This window comes from Oncorhynchus kisutch, linkage group LG25 (assembly GCF_002021735.2).
Source record: "Oncorhynchus kisutch isolate 150728-3 linkage group LG25, Okis_V2, whole genome shotgun sequence".
Lineage (NCBI taxonomy): Eukaryota > Metazoa > Chordata > Actinopteri > Salmoniformes > Salmonidae > Oncorhynchus > Oncorhynchus kisutch.
Window position 1 is genome coordinate 391,507 of NC_034198.2, and position 13,718 is coordinate 405,224.

General features: G+C 42.1%; 1 protein-coding gene across 3 annotated transcripts in view; it reads left to right on the forward strand.

Moving 5' to 3' along the window:
- LOC109869945 (cadherin-related family member 1) overlaps positions 1 to 10,245 on the forward strand; it is a 150,570-nt gene extending 140,325 nt beyond the window's left edge. For 2 of the 3 annotated variants that reach the window (XM_031805225.1, XM_020460268.2), the window contains 2 exons: positions 4,918 to 5,172; positions 7,739 to 10,245. In XM_031805225.1, coding sequence (XP_031661085.1) covers positions 4,918 to 5,172; positions 7,739 to 8,344 — 861 coding nt within the window. In that variant the 3' untranslated portion in view covers positions 8,345 to 10,245. Of the gene's footprint in view, positions 1 to 4,917; positions 5,173 to 6,849 lie in introns of all 3 variants that reach the window. The other variant, XM_031805226.1, reaches the window with a different exon arrangement.
- The last annotated feature ends 3,473 nt before the right edge of the window (positions 10,246 to 13,718 follow it).

The window sequence follows — 13,718 nt, forward strand, 5'->3', positions numbered from 1 at the left end:
TAGGAGGGCCAAGCACAGGAAGCAGCTCTTTCAGTAGTTTAGTTGGAATAGGGTCCAGTATGCAGCTTGAAGGTTTAGAGGCCATGATTATTTTCATCATTGTGTCAAGAGATATATTACTAAAACACTTGAGCGTCTCTCTTGATCCTAGGTCCTGGGAGAGTTGTGCAGACTCAGGACAACTGAGCTTTGAAGGAATACGCAGATTTAAAGAGGAGTCCGTAATTTGCTTTCTAATAATCAGAATCTTTTCCTCAAAGAAGTTCATGAATTCATCACTGCTAAAGTGAAAGTCATCCTCTCTTGGGGAATGCTGCTTTTTAGTTAGCTTTGCGACAGTATCAAAAAGGAATTTCGGATTGTTCTTATTTTCAATTAAGTTAGAAAAATAGGATGATCGAGCAGCAGTAAGGGCTCTTCGGTACTGTCTTTCCAAGCTAGTCGGAAGACTTCCAGTTTGGTGTGGCGCCATTTCCGTTCCTATTTTCTGGAAGCTTGCTTCAGAGCTCGGGTATTTTCTGTGTACCAGGGAGCTAGTTTCTTATGACAAATGTTTTTTGTTTTTACGGGTGCAACTGCATCTAGGGTATTGCGCAAGGTTAAATTGAGTTCCTCAGTTAGGTGGTTAACTGATTTTTGTCCTCTGGTGTCCTTGGGTAGACAGAGGGAATCTGGAAGGACATCAAGGAATCTTTGTGTTGTCTGTGAATTTATAGCACGACTTTTGATGTTCCTTGGTTGGGGTCTGAGCAGATTATTTGTTGCAATTGCAAACGTAATAAAATGGTGGTCCGATAGTCCAGGATTATGAGGAAAAACATTAAGATCCACAACATTTTATTCCATGAGACAAAACTAGGTCCAGCGTATGACTGACAGTGAGTGGGTCCAGAGACATGTTGGACAAAACCCACTGAGTCGATGATGGCTCCGAAAGCCTTTTGGAGTGGGTCTGTGGACTTTTCCATGTGAATATTAAAGTCACCAAAGATTAGAATATTATCTGCTATGACTACAAGGTCCGATAGGAATTCAGGGAACTCAGTGAGAAACGCTGTATATGGCCCAGGAGGCCTGTAAACAGTAGCTATAAAAAGTGATTGAGTAGGCTGCATAGATTTCATGACTATACGCTCAAAAGACGAAAACGTCTTTTTTTTTTTTGTAAATTTAAATTTGCTATCGTAAATGTTAGCAACACCTCCGCCTTTGCGGGATGCACGGGGGATATGGTCACTAGTGTAGCCAGGAGGTGAGGCCTCATTTAACACCGTAAATTCATCAGGCTTAAGCCATGTTTCAGTCAGGCCAATCACATCAAGATTATGATCAGTGATTAGTTCATTGACTATAATTGCCTTTGAAGTAAGGGATCTAACATTAAGTAGCCCTATTTTGAGATGTGAGGTATCATGATCTCTTTCAATAATGACAGGAATGGAGGTGGTCTTTATCCTAGTGAGATTGCTAAGGCGAACACCGCCATGTTTAGTTTTGCCCAACCTAGGTCGAGGCACAGACACGGTTTCAATGGTGATAGCTGAGCTGACTACACTGACTGTGCTAGTGGCAGACTCTACTATGCTGGCAGGCTGGCTAACAGCCTGCTGCCTGGCCTGCACCCTATTTCATTGTGGAGCTAGAGGAGTTAGAGCCCTGTCTATGTTGGTAGATAAGATGAGAGCACCCCTCCAGCTAGGATGGAGTCCGTCACTCCCCAGCAGGTCAGGCTTGGTCCTGTTTGTGGGGTCCCAGAAAGGGGGCCAATTATCTACATATTCTATCTTTTGGGAGGGGCAGAAAACAGTTTTCAACCAGTGATTGAGTTGTGAGACTCTGCTGTAGAGCTCATCACTCCCCCTAACTGGGAGGGGGCCTGAGACAATTACTCGATGCCGACACATCTTTCTAGCTGATTTACACTCAGAAGCTATGTTGCACTTGGTGATCTCTGACGGTTTCATCCTAACATCGTTGGTGCCGACGTGGATAACAATATCTCTATACTCTCCACTCGCCAGTTTTAGCTTTAGCCAGCACCATTTTCAGATTAGCCTTAACGTCGGTAGCCCTGCCCCCTGGTAAACAGTGTATGATCGCTGGATGATTCGTTTTAAGTCTAATACTGCGGGTAATGGAGTCGCCAATGACTAGAGTTTTCAATTTGTCAGAGCTAATGGTGGGAAGCTTCGGCGTCTCAGACCCCGTAACGAGAGGAGTAGAGACCAGAGAAGACTCGGCCTCCGACTCGCTGCTTAATGGGGAAAACCGGTTGAAAGTTTCTGTCGGCTGAATGAGCGACACCGGTTGAGCGTTCCTACAGCATTTCCTTCCAGAAACCGTGAGAAAGTTGTCCGGCTGCGGGGACTGTGCCAGGGGATTTATACTACTATCTGTACTTACTGGTGACACAGACGCTGTTTCATCCTTTCCTACATTGAAATTACCCTTGCCTAACAATTGCGTCTGAAGCTGGGCTTATAGCACAGCTATCCTCGCCGTAAGGCGAGTACAGCGACTGCAATTAGAAGGCATCATGTTAATGTTACTACTTAGCTTCGGCTGTTGGAGGTCCTGACGAATCGTGTCCAGATAAAGCGTCCAGAGTGAAAACGTTGAGAAAAAAATATATATATAAACGGTAATTAAAAAGTAAAAACCGTAAAGTTGTCATGTAGCAAAATAGGTCGGCAACAAAAACGCACAGCAACTCGAAAACAAGTCTGCAAGTTGTGACCGGAAATGACATCAACACGCTCAGTCTCAGTAATCACCTTGTCCAGGAGCATGCCCAGGCATTGTAGGGAGGTCATACAGGCATGTGGAGGCCACACACACTACTGAACCTCATTTTGACTTGTTTTAAGGACATTACATCAAAGTTGGATCAGCCTGTAGTATGGTTTTCCACTTTAATTTTGAGTGTGACTCCAAATCCAGACCTCAATGGGTTGATCAATTTGATTTCCATTGATCATTTTTGTGTGATTTTGTTGTCAGCACATACAACTATGTAAAGAAAAAAGTATTTAAGAATATTTCATTCATTCAGATCTAGGATGTGTTATTTTAGTGTTCCCTTTATTTTTTTGAGCAGTGTATTTTTTTTATGTCGGTTGAGTTAATTGAAGCACAGATTGAAGTAGCAACGTGCATGTCTCACCCACCTCAGGATCTGGGCCCGGTTTCAAAAAACAAGATATTTTCCCCCTTATGTTTTCCCTTAAAGTTTCCTTAAGTTTAAGTCAGTTGCACAAAATATTTGAAGGTGAATTTCCCCCTTAAATTAACCTTTTCAAGTTTGAGTTCCAAATAGCTCTAATGGTCGCCCCAGCATGAGTTGTTTTGTGCACATAATGTCAGAATGCACTCACTGTTCCAAAATGTTATCATTACGCAACAGGACAGTTAACACACACTGGCTGCTAATTATTTATGTTTCAACTTGCCAATTTCCCCCCCAAATTCTTCAAAGTTGTATTTTCTAACAACAGTTTGAATCGAGGTGTGTTCCGCCTCTTCATTAATTCACATAGAAGTAGCCCATTTCACTGTTGTGACTATTTATGTTTGAGGCTTTACAGAGCCAGACAAACGTCTCTCTTCAAGGAAACACTTCCCCAGTGTTTTCACAGATGAAGTATGCAGACATTTGCACAGTCATGAACTGGCACATTTTCTGGCTGGACCTCACATTGCCTTTATTGTTGTTTTCCTTACAAACAATAACTTCGGACATGTGTGCGTTCCTATCAAAGTAAGTGCCTTATTTTCTGTTGTTTCTGTGTTGTCGTTTATACTGTAGCATACAGTATGTATGTATGGAGCATAATGTTTTTACAGTTTTATTCACATGTTTTCAAGTTCTAGTGAGAAATAATGCCTTCCGATTATTGCAGGGATTGTAATGGACACCTATGATGTGTGTAAAATACTTTTTTTTGAAGGTTGTACTGATTATGATGAGCTAAGCTAATTGCCAGCAATGTGTGGCGCCATGTTTATTGCCATTAGACAATGCATTATGGGTGTCACGTAAACGTCTGTCAGACCAAAGATACTCATCTTTCGCGTGAACTTACTTCAACATACATACTGCAAACAGACCAAACTCCTCATCTTCTCTTATCTTTGTTTGATGTGAAAAAACAAACATGGTGGCACACACAATCTACTATCGTCGGATTACCTTTGATTTTTAGAGGGGAGCTCACGTGATGTGATGAATTAGGACCATGCCCCAGGATTACCTGACATGATGACTCCTTGCTGTCCCCAGTCCATCTGACCGTGCTGCTGCTCCAGTTTCAACTGTTCTGCCTTATTATTATACGACCATGCTGGTCATTTATGAACATTTGAACATCTTGGCCATGTTCTGTTATAATCTCCACCCGGCACAGCCAGAAGAGGACTGGCCACCCCACATAGCCTGGTTCCTCTCTAGGTTTCTTCCTAGGTTTTGGCCTTTCTAGGGAGTTTTTCCTAGCCACCGTGCTTCTACACCTGCATTGCTTGCTGTTTGGGGTTTTAGGCTGGGTTTCTGTACAGCACTTTGAGATATCAGCTGATGTACGAAGGGCTATATAAATAAATTTGATTTGATGAATTGTAATAGTAATTGTTATTAGCTAATTGATATTGTGGTTTCTGTCAGCTGAGAGCTAGCTAAATATGACTGCTTGTGTTACGTCAATCTTTCCAGGGTTAGAGCTTCCCAATCCATTCTATTCATTTCATTTCATTTCTATGTCTCTGCCTAGGTTGCCTCATGGCAACCACACACATCTAAATACAACACAATTTAACTCAACTCAATGCAACACAACACAAAGGAAGTAGATTTACTTAGATTTACCAGCACTATTGAGAAAAGCAGTATCTCGTGTGTCTGGTTTATGTGTAATGTGCCAACAGGCGCAAGATGACGATGCAGAGGGGCCCAACAATGTCATTGAGTACTCCATCATGAAGACAGACCCAGAAAACATATTCGACATCAACGCAGACACGGGCGAGATCAAGCTCAAGTCCTACATCAAGTCCATGGACATCGTCCAGAACATCACCAAACAGAATGACTGTACCTGGTCTGTGGTGGTCCAGGCCCAAGACAGAGGCTCTCCCTCCTTCAGCACCACCACGGTGGTCAAGATAGACATCACAGAGGCGGTAAGAGACAGTGGGAACATCTCCAATGACACCTATTTAATTTTACAGGGAAGAAAATAAACTTGGAATATGTAACTCAGTGTTTTGTGTAGATGATGCATTATTAATGGCGATTTAGATTGCAATGGGAGATTTGCACAAACGTCTCAAGTTAGGACTTGTCTCTGGCACACTAGTGGCTCTGGTCAAAAGTGGTGCATAGTTGCTTTTAGTCAAACAGTGCACCATGGGCCTCCAGTGGCGCAGAGCTAGAGGCATCACTACAGACCTGGGTTCGATCCCAGGCTGTGTCACAGCCAGCCGAGACCGGGAGACCCATGAGGCGGCGCACAATTGTCCCAGCATCGTCTGGGTTAGGGGAGGTTTGACATTGCACTCTAGTGACTCCTGTGGCAGGCTTACTTCGGTAGCCAGATGTACGGTGTTTCCTCTGACACAATGGTGCGGATGGCTTCCATGTTAAGCGAGCAGTGTGTCAAGAAACAGTGCGGCTTGGTAGGGCAAAAGTAATGCACTATAGTGGCTGCACTATCTGATGGCTTTGGTCATGAATGGGACATAATGGTTGTTTTGGTAAAAACAATAATTGTGCATGGGAAATGGATAATGTTACAATCTGTAAAATTGAAATTGAAACAGCTAGCTAGCTTACTTACAGAACATCTATGCATACATACTTTAGCTATCTAGCTAACAATGTTGGCTAACTGCCAGGTGAAACAATTCACTTAGTTAGTGATCGGCTATGAAAAACCAACTGACATTTACTCCTGAGGTGCTGCCTTGTTGCACCCTCGACAACTACTATGATTATTATTTGACCATGCTGGTCATTTATGAACATTTGAACATCTTGGCCATGTTCTGTTATAATCTCCACCTGGCACAGCCAGAACAGGACTGGCCACCCCTCATAGCCTGGTTCCTCTCGAGGTTTCTTCCTAGGTTTTGGCCTTTCTAGGGAGTTTTTCCTTGCCACCGTGCTTCTATACCTTCATTGCTTGCTGTTTGGGGTTTTAGGCTGGGTTTCTGTACAGCACTTTGATATATCAGCTGATGTAAGAAGGGCTATATAAGTACATTTGATTTAGTTAGCTACCGCACCGCTCCTTGCTAGCAAAGGTATTGCTGCCTCCAAAACTGATAGGGGGCCTCCACTAATTTACATTTAGACGTATGCGACATATCCTCATTCCAAGCATACTGCTAATACTATCTTTGGAAGCCTCATGTGTGAGCCAGTGGGATGCTCACTGCATGAGTAACCCAATAAGTTTTGAAGCAGTCTTTTTCAGATAAAAGGTTGAAATGCGACAGAGGCATTGAGCCATGGGTTTTAGTTTGATCAAATCCCCACTAGTTAGCTATCCCCCTAGCTAGTTGGGAAACACAAAACCACACACAGCTCAAACCGACTCACGCACGCTCACTATATGCTATAACTATGTAATAACCAGGGCATAGAGATTTTCCTGGTCAGACCACGTGCTTAGGAAAACTCTTGGCCATAGTGATCACAAATAGTTCAAGCTGCTCAATAGAACAATCCAACTGAACACAGTAATCCAAACCCAAGATATCTGTTTGTTAGTTTTTTTTAGGTTTCCACCTTGAAACATGCCTAAACTATTCCCTAAATTATCTAAACTCCTCTAAATGTCAATTTTGTATTTTCAGGTCAAATCCAGATTTTTCTCCTACTTCCTGAGCCTCAAGAAGCATCCTGCAGCTGTGTTTGGGATTTGTTTTAGTGTTGTCACCTTTGCCATTGCAACGACTGTCCTCATTTCCACCCTCATTTACTGCAACACTTTGAAAAAGTCTGGCGTTCAACCTCATGGCAAGATCAGAAAGATTATACGGAGGCCTGTATGATGCCATAAACAAAGCTTGCCTTGAGATCATCCAGCAGTCTTGGTGTCCCCCCATAACATTACACTAAGACTCTTACTGTTTATATGTTGTCTTAGAAGGACACCTGTATTTGTAGCTGGTCATTGTACCATAGTGCATGATTTGTGTCTGTGAAAGAGTACAAGAGCACAATAGAATATTTTGATCACTCCTTTGAAATGAAATAGAAATCCATGATAAATGTTATGGATGAACTGTAAACTCAAAACATTTCATTTGCAATTGTGACGCTGCATGGTCTCAGTTAATAATGGGTGCCCCATCTAATCCTTCTGATCTTGTCTCAATCAAAAAAACAGTCAATGGGACAGGAATTATCATTCCAGACAAACTCAGATTAGTATTTTGCAGATCCACGTTTTGCAGACAGATTGTGTTAGCACTGACCAAGCTCCGGTAGGCGTATTTGGGGATTTGTTATTCTAATGTAGTGTAATGTTTTCACACTGTTTAGCTAGCTTAACACGTGTACGGATTTGGCTGTGGTGGTTTAAATGTATTATAATACACTTTGTCCCACATTCCCATAGCCAAATAGCAACACACACAGAACCACGTAAGGTAATAAATAACTAGGATTTTCCCATGTATACTTGCAGTCTCCCATTTCAGTCCAATGGACATGACTGTGTCTCTCTGTGCTCTTTTACAGACTCAACTCAGGGGCCCTTGGGCATCCTTTTTCGTGCAGAGTAGAGACAAGCCTTTGCACATCTTAGGTATGATCGCTGGTGTCATTAGTCTCATGGTTGTGGTGACAGTCTTCATCTCCACCATCATGTTCATGCGCAACAAAAAGTCCAACAGGATCCTGCCCCACCGCCGCATCCGGAGGCGAAACAATCCACCCGTGACCTTCAAGTTCCCGAACTCTGGAGAGAAACTCCTAATCCAAGAACCAGAGGTCATGGTGGGGGTCAACTGTAGCAACTGTAACATAGCGAGCGGACACCCTCTGCCTCCAAACCACAACATGAATGTGGTGACTGGACACCATTGGTCTCCAAACCACAATGTGAGCATGGTGAGTGGACGCCATTGGCCACCACCACCACCGCCCAATGCCCCTGCCCTTCCCCCACTGCTCCCTGGGGGGAGGCCAGGGGACAGACAATGGGTGGTACCGACAGTATTGGGCACAGTAGCACAGATCAAGCCTAAGAGGAACAGGAACAGACCAGTTGACAGTGTGAATGCAGCACTGGTGTCTGAGCTCAAAATGAGACTGGACCAGAGGAGGTTGGCAAACTGCTCTTAGGAGAGCGAGAGAGTGAGTGTTTGTCTGCTTGTGAGTATTGATGAGTGGGAGTCATGATACTCAATGAAAGATATAATTCATACAGCAACTTTCAAAGTGCTTTACATTGTGTGTGTAGAAGTCAACCATCAATGTGTAGAAGTCATCATCAAAGTTCATATTATGGACTGGTGAATCTCTGATCCATTCCTTCTGTTCTTAGTAATTTCAGGTTCTTATAGCTTACGTGATGAAGTCATAGACTAGATCTCAGGACAAGGCTCTTATTTGGCTTCTGTCCAAGCTCCTTACAAGAGCTTTTATGAAGCTTAACCTGACTAAAGGGATCAACGGAGAGAGGTGAACTCGTCTGACCACCTGACAAAGAAGATCAACAAGCTTGGGAGTCAAGCAAAATGCATCTGAACACATTAAGGCAGGCACATTTTGGGGTAAACCAATCACATTGCGGATAATTTGTCACATCTGCCATGTAAGGACCCTTGATCAAACATGTCTAATTTCATCTATTTGTGTGGTGCATCTCTTTCCAATTGGATTCTCATTTATATTCCCCCCCCCCAAAAAAACATGAGTACAGAGGAAATTTGTGGATTTTAAAACCAAACATATCCCTTGTATGTGCATCCACTTACATCTTGAGCCAGCCTTTTAAAGCAATAATTGCTATGTCCTTTGTCTAGGGGTTAGAGATAAATATGGGTTTGGCCAATGGGATCCAAGGACCAGGATGGTGGTGTTGCCGAGGAAAAGTTTGGGTATTTACTGTAAGGTGGCTAAAGGATTAGGTTCATTACCTTACGAATCACTCTGGAACAGTGTTATTCACTGCCCTCTCCTGGAGAAGAAAGGGAATAATTTATTAACCCTTTGACGCATACAATCACATTTGATCATTGTTGACTGGTCCCTGCAGCGTACCATCGTAAATATGTGATTGGAATAGTAACAACAGAACATAGCTATGATAAAACAAACATGTCTAAACAGCATTGTCTGAAAAGCATCAACACAATGTTTTGTTCTGATGGGAATAAAGGTCTTCACAACTTTATTCCTCAATTACACCTTTTTATTGTAAAAGATAAATACGAATTTCGTCATATAAACAACACATGGAACACATCTACACCCAAACTCATTGCATAAACCAATCTAAATAACATGTTGCCCTGACAATAAAATATACATAAATTAACAACTTAACAGCTAGACTTGTTTACAATGTACAACATCTCTAGTGAGCACAAGGGAGAAATGTAATATTGTTTAGAAAAGAGATCCGTGTCAGCTAAGTTAAGAGCAACCATGTGTGTTTGTTTCCAAGCGAAAACTCCCTAATCACAGAATGCCATTCACTATAAGATGCAAATAAACAAAGTCAAAGATGGCAGCACCCACTACCTGAAAAATATTCACTTAGTTTGGCCACTGGATATTACAAATCTCCGAAGTACTTGTTACAGTGTACACAAGAACCGGAGCACATGACTTTACCAAAAAGCAAATAAGATCATCACACCAAATACAAGTCTACTGCCTAGCTGAACCATAGCTATACAGGGTTAAAGCCATTTTATGGGGTTTTGTGGAGAGGAGGATTAATTTAATTTGTGGGGGGTTTCAAGTCCATGGGGGGTAGAAATGTAGATTCAACTAGGAATTCCAACTCAGGAACTCGTGCCTCTTTATAGAGCTACGACCTTCCGACTTGAATATCACTGACGTTATGATTTGACCTATGGTTTTTGTTCATGTGTTTAGTCCAGTAATCCAAATTCATAAGGCGTGATCACTAGGCCCAGACAAAGTCAAAAAGTTCCGTTACAGTTCGTAGAAACATGTCAAATGATGTATAGAATCAATCTTTAGGATGTTTTTAACATAAATCTTCAATAATGTTCCAACCGGAGAATTCCTTTGTCTTCAGAAATGCAATGGAGCGCAAGCTAACTCTCACGTGAACGCGCATGACCAGCTCATGCCACTCTGGCAGACCTGTGACTCATTCAGCTCCCATTCCCCCCTCCTTCACAGTAGAAGCATCAAACAAGGATCTTAAGACTGTTGACATCTAGTGGAAGCCTTAGGAAGTGCAAAATGACCCCATAGACACTGTATATACAATAGGCAATGAGTTGAAAAACTACAAACCTCAGATTTCCCACTTCCTGGTTGGATTTTTTCTCGTGTTTTTGCCTGCAATATGAGTTCTGTTATACTCGCAGATATCATTCAAACAGTTTTAACCTCTTGAAGCTAGGGGGCACTATTTTTATGTTTGGAAAACGTTCCCAAAGTAAACGGCATATTTCTCAGGACCAGATGCTAGAATATGCATATAATTGACAGATTAGGATAGAAAACACTCTAAAGTTTCCAAAACTGTCAAAATATTGTCTGTGATTATAACAGAACTGATAGTGCAGGCTAAACCCTGAGGGAAATCAAACCAGGAAGTGGCTTCTATTTTAAAAACTCCATGTTCCGTAGCCTGCCTTTGCTCCATTTAAAGGGATATCAACCAGATTCCTATTCCTATCGCTTCCTCAAGGTGTCAACAGTCTTTAGACATAGTTTCAGGCTTTTATTTAGAAAAATGAGCAAGAAAGATAACATCGCATCTTTGCATGGCCAGGTGCCAGCAGCGTTTTGCTTGGCGCAACAGAGTTTGGGCAGCCATTGCCTTTCCCTCTCCGACTGAAAAATACAGTTGCGGTTGATTATATTATCGATTATATATTTTAAAAACAACCTGAGGATTGATTATAAACGTTTGACATGTTTCTGTGGACATTACGGATACTATTTGGAATTTGTCTGCATTGTCATGACCGCTCTTTCCTGTGGATTTCTGAACATAAGGCGCCAAACAAACAGAGGTATTTTGGATATAAAAATAATCTTTATGGAACAAAAGGAACATTTATTGTGTAACTGGGAGTCTCGTGAGTGAAAACATCCGAAGACCATCAAAGGTAAACTATTAATTTGATTGATTTCCTGATTTTCGTGACCAAGCTACTTGATGCTAGGTGTACATAATGTTTTGTCGAGCGATCGATTAACTTATACAAATGCTTGGATTGCTTTCTCTGTAAAGCATCATTTCAAAATCTGAGACGACAGGTGGATTAACAAAAGGCTAAGCTGTGTTTTGCTATATTGCACTTGTGATTTCTTGAATATAAATATTTTTAGTAATATTATTTGAATGTGGCGCTATGCAATTCAGCAGTTGTTGATGACAATTATCCCGCTAAAGGGATGGGTAGCGTCAAGAAGTTAACTCTATTTTCTTAACTGCATTGTTGGTTAAGGGCTTGTAAGTAAGCAATTCACAGTGTTGTATTTGGTGCATGTGACAAATAAAATTGCATTCGATTTTTTTAAATACAGGCAAATATATTGATAAAAGACCCATTGTCCTGGAGAAATTTACACTGATGAACATATGGGTGACTAATGACTTGAACTCATCAAAAAAAGAAATGTCCTCTCACTGTCAACTGCGTTTATTTTCAATAAACTTAACATGTGTAAATACTTGTATGAACATAAGATTCAACAACAGACATAAACTGAACAAGTTCCACAGACATGTGATTAACAGAAATATAATAATTTGTCCCTGAACAGTCTGTATCTGGTGGGGTACCACATGAGGGAGGAGGATGTCTTCCCTGTAACGCATAGCATTGAGATTGCCTGAAATGACAAGCTCAGTCCAATGATGCTGTGACACACCGCTCCAGACCATGACGGACCCTCCACCTCCAAATCGATCCCGCTCCAGAGCACAGGTCTCGGTGTAACTCATTCTTTTTACGATAAACGTGAATCTGACCATCACCCCTGGTGAGACAAAACCGCAACTCGTCATTGAAAGGAACTTTTTGCCAGTCCTGTCTGGTCCAGTGACGGTGGGTTTGTGAGCATAGGCGAAGTTGTTGCCGGTGATGTCTCGTGAGGACCTGCCTTACAACAGGCCTACAAGCTCTCAGTCCAGCCTCAGCCTATTGCGGACAGTCTGAGGACTGATGGAAGGATTGTGTGTTCCTGATGTATCTCAGGCAGTTGTTGTTGCCATCCTGTACCTGTCCTGCAGGTGTGATGTTTGGCTGTACCGATCCTTTGCGGGTGTTGTTACTGCCACTGCGAGGACAATCACCTGTCCATCCTGTATCCCTGTAGCGCTGTCTTAGGCGTCTCACAGTATAAACATTGCAATTTATTGCCCTGGCCACATCTGCAGTCCTCATGCTTTCTTGCAGTATGCCTAAGGCACGTTCATGCAGATGAGCAGGGACCCTGGGCATCTTTCTTTTGGTGTTTTTCAGAGTCAGTACAAAGGCCTGTCGTGGAAATTTCCTCTATTGACCAAATCATGGGAGCAAACCACACACACACACACAAGTCAGAGTTAGTTATCAAAGTCCATCTTTAATTATATGAGCTCTATCACAATCCTGTGACTCTCAGGTAATTCAGTGTCTCTCAGTGAATTCTCTGAGAGCCCCCCCTGCATTGCAATTGAGATCCTTTAATAGCAAAGAACACACATAGTCAGACAGCATAGACATAATAAATCGTTCAGCTTTGTCCCCTTACTCAAACCCCAGAACCATAAACCAATCCTCTATATCAACAGGCATATATCAAATTGTCATTTAGATACAACCAATTCTAAATACAACCAATCCTGGACAAACTCACGGAGAGGAGAATGAGGCTATAGGTTAAAATAGAAACAACATTAGAGGGAGCATAGAATGATTCCAAACACTGCCACCCTCCTTTCCCCGCTGGGAAAGGTAAGGAGTAAAAGATATGTTTACACATGATGACACTTTGACCTCTCCCCTCTCTGCGGCCCATGCAACTTAGTCTTGACATAGAACAGATAACTGCAACCCCGCCACAGTATTATACAAAAATACCATTCTGATGAAGTAACTTACACACATTTGATGAATATAAAACATCTTGCATATGTTACCAACAAATTCAGATTCTTCCACGACAGGCCTCTTAATGCCCTAAGCTAAATTTACCATAAGTTGTTAGTGTCTTAAATCTACTGGAGACCTCCTCTTTGTCTCCACCCATTCAGCATAGTTCACACACTCTTAAACCTTAGCCCCACCCATCCCTCACAAGTGAGGCCATGTACTGAACAACCAAAGCTTTCAAGACTAAAGGCTGTTTTATACTACGGATGTGTTCGTAAATTAAATCTGGAGTACCAGAGTGAGCTCTGGACCTTGTCAGATTGTCCATTCATAATTTCAGAGCTTTTCACTTTCGGAGCGTTCAGAGCTGAAACTGGACGCTCTGGCCGAGGAGTAAGGTGGATCCGAGCGTTCTGCCCTAA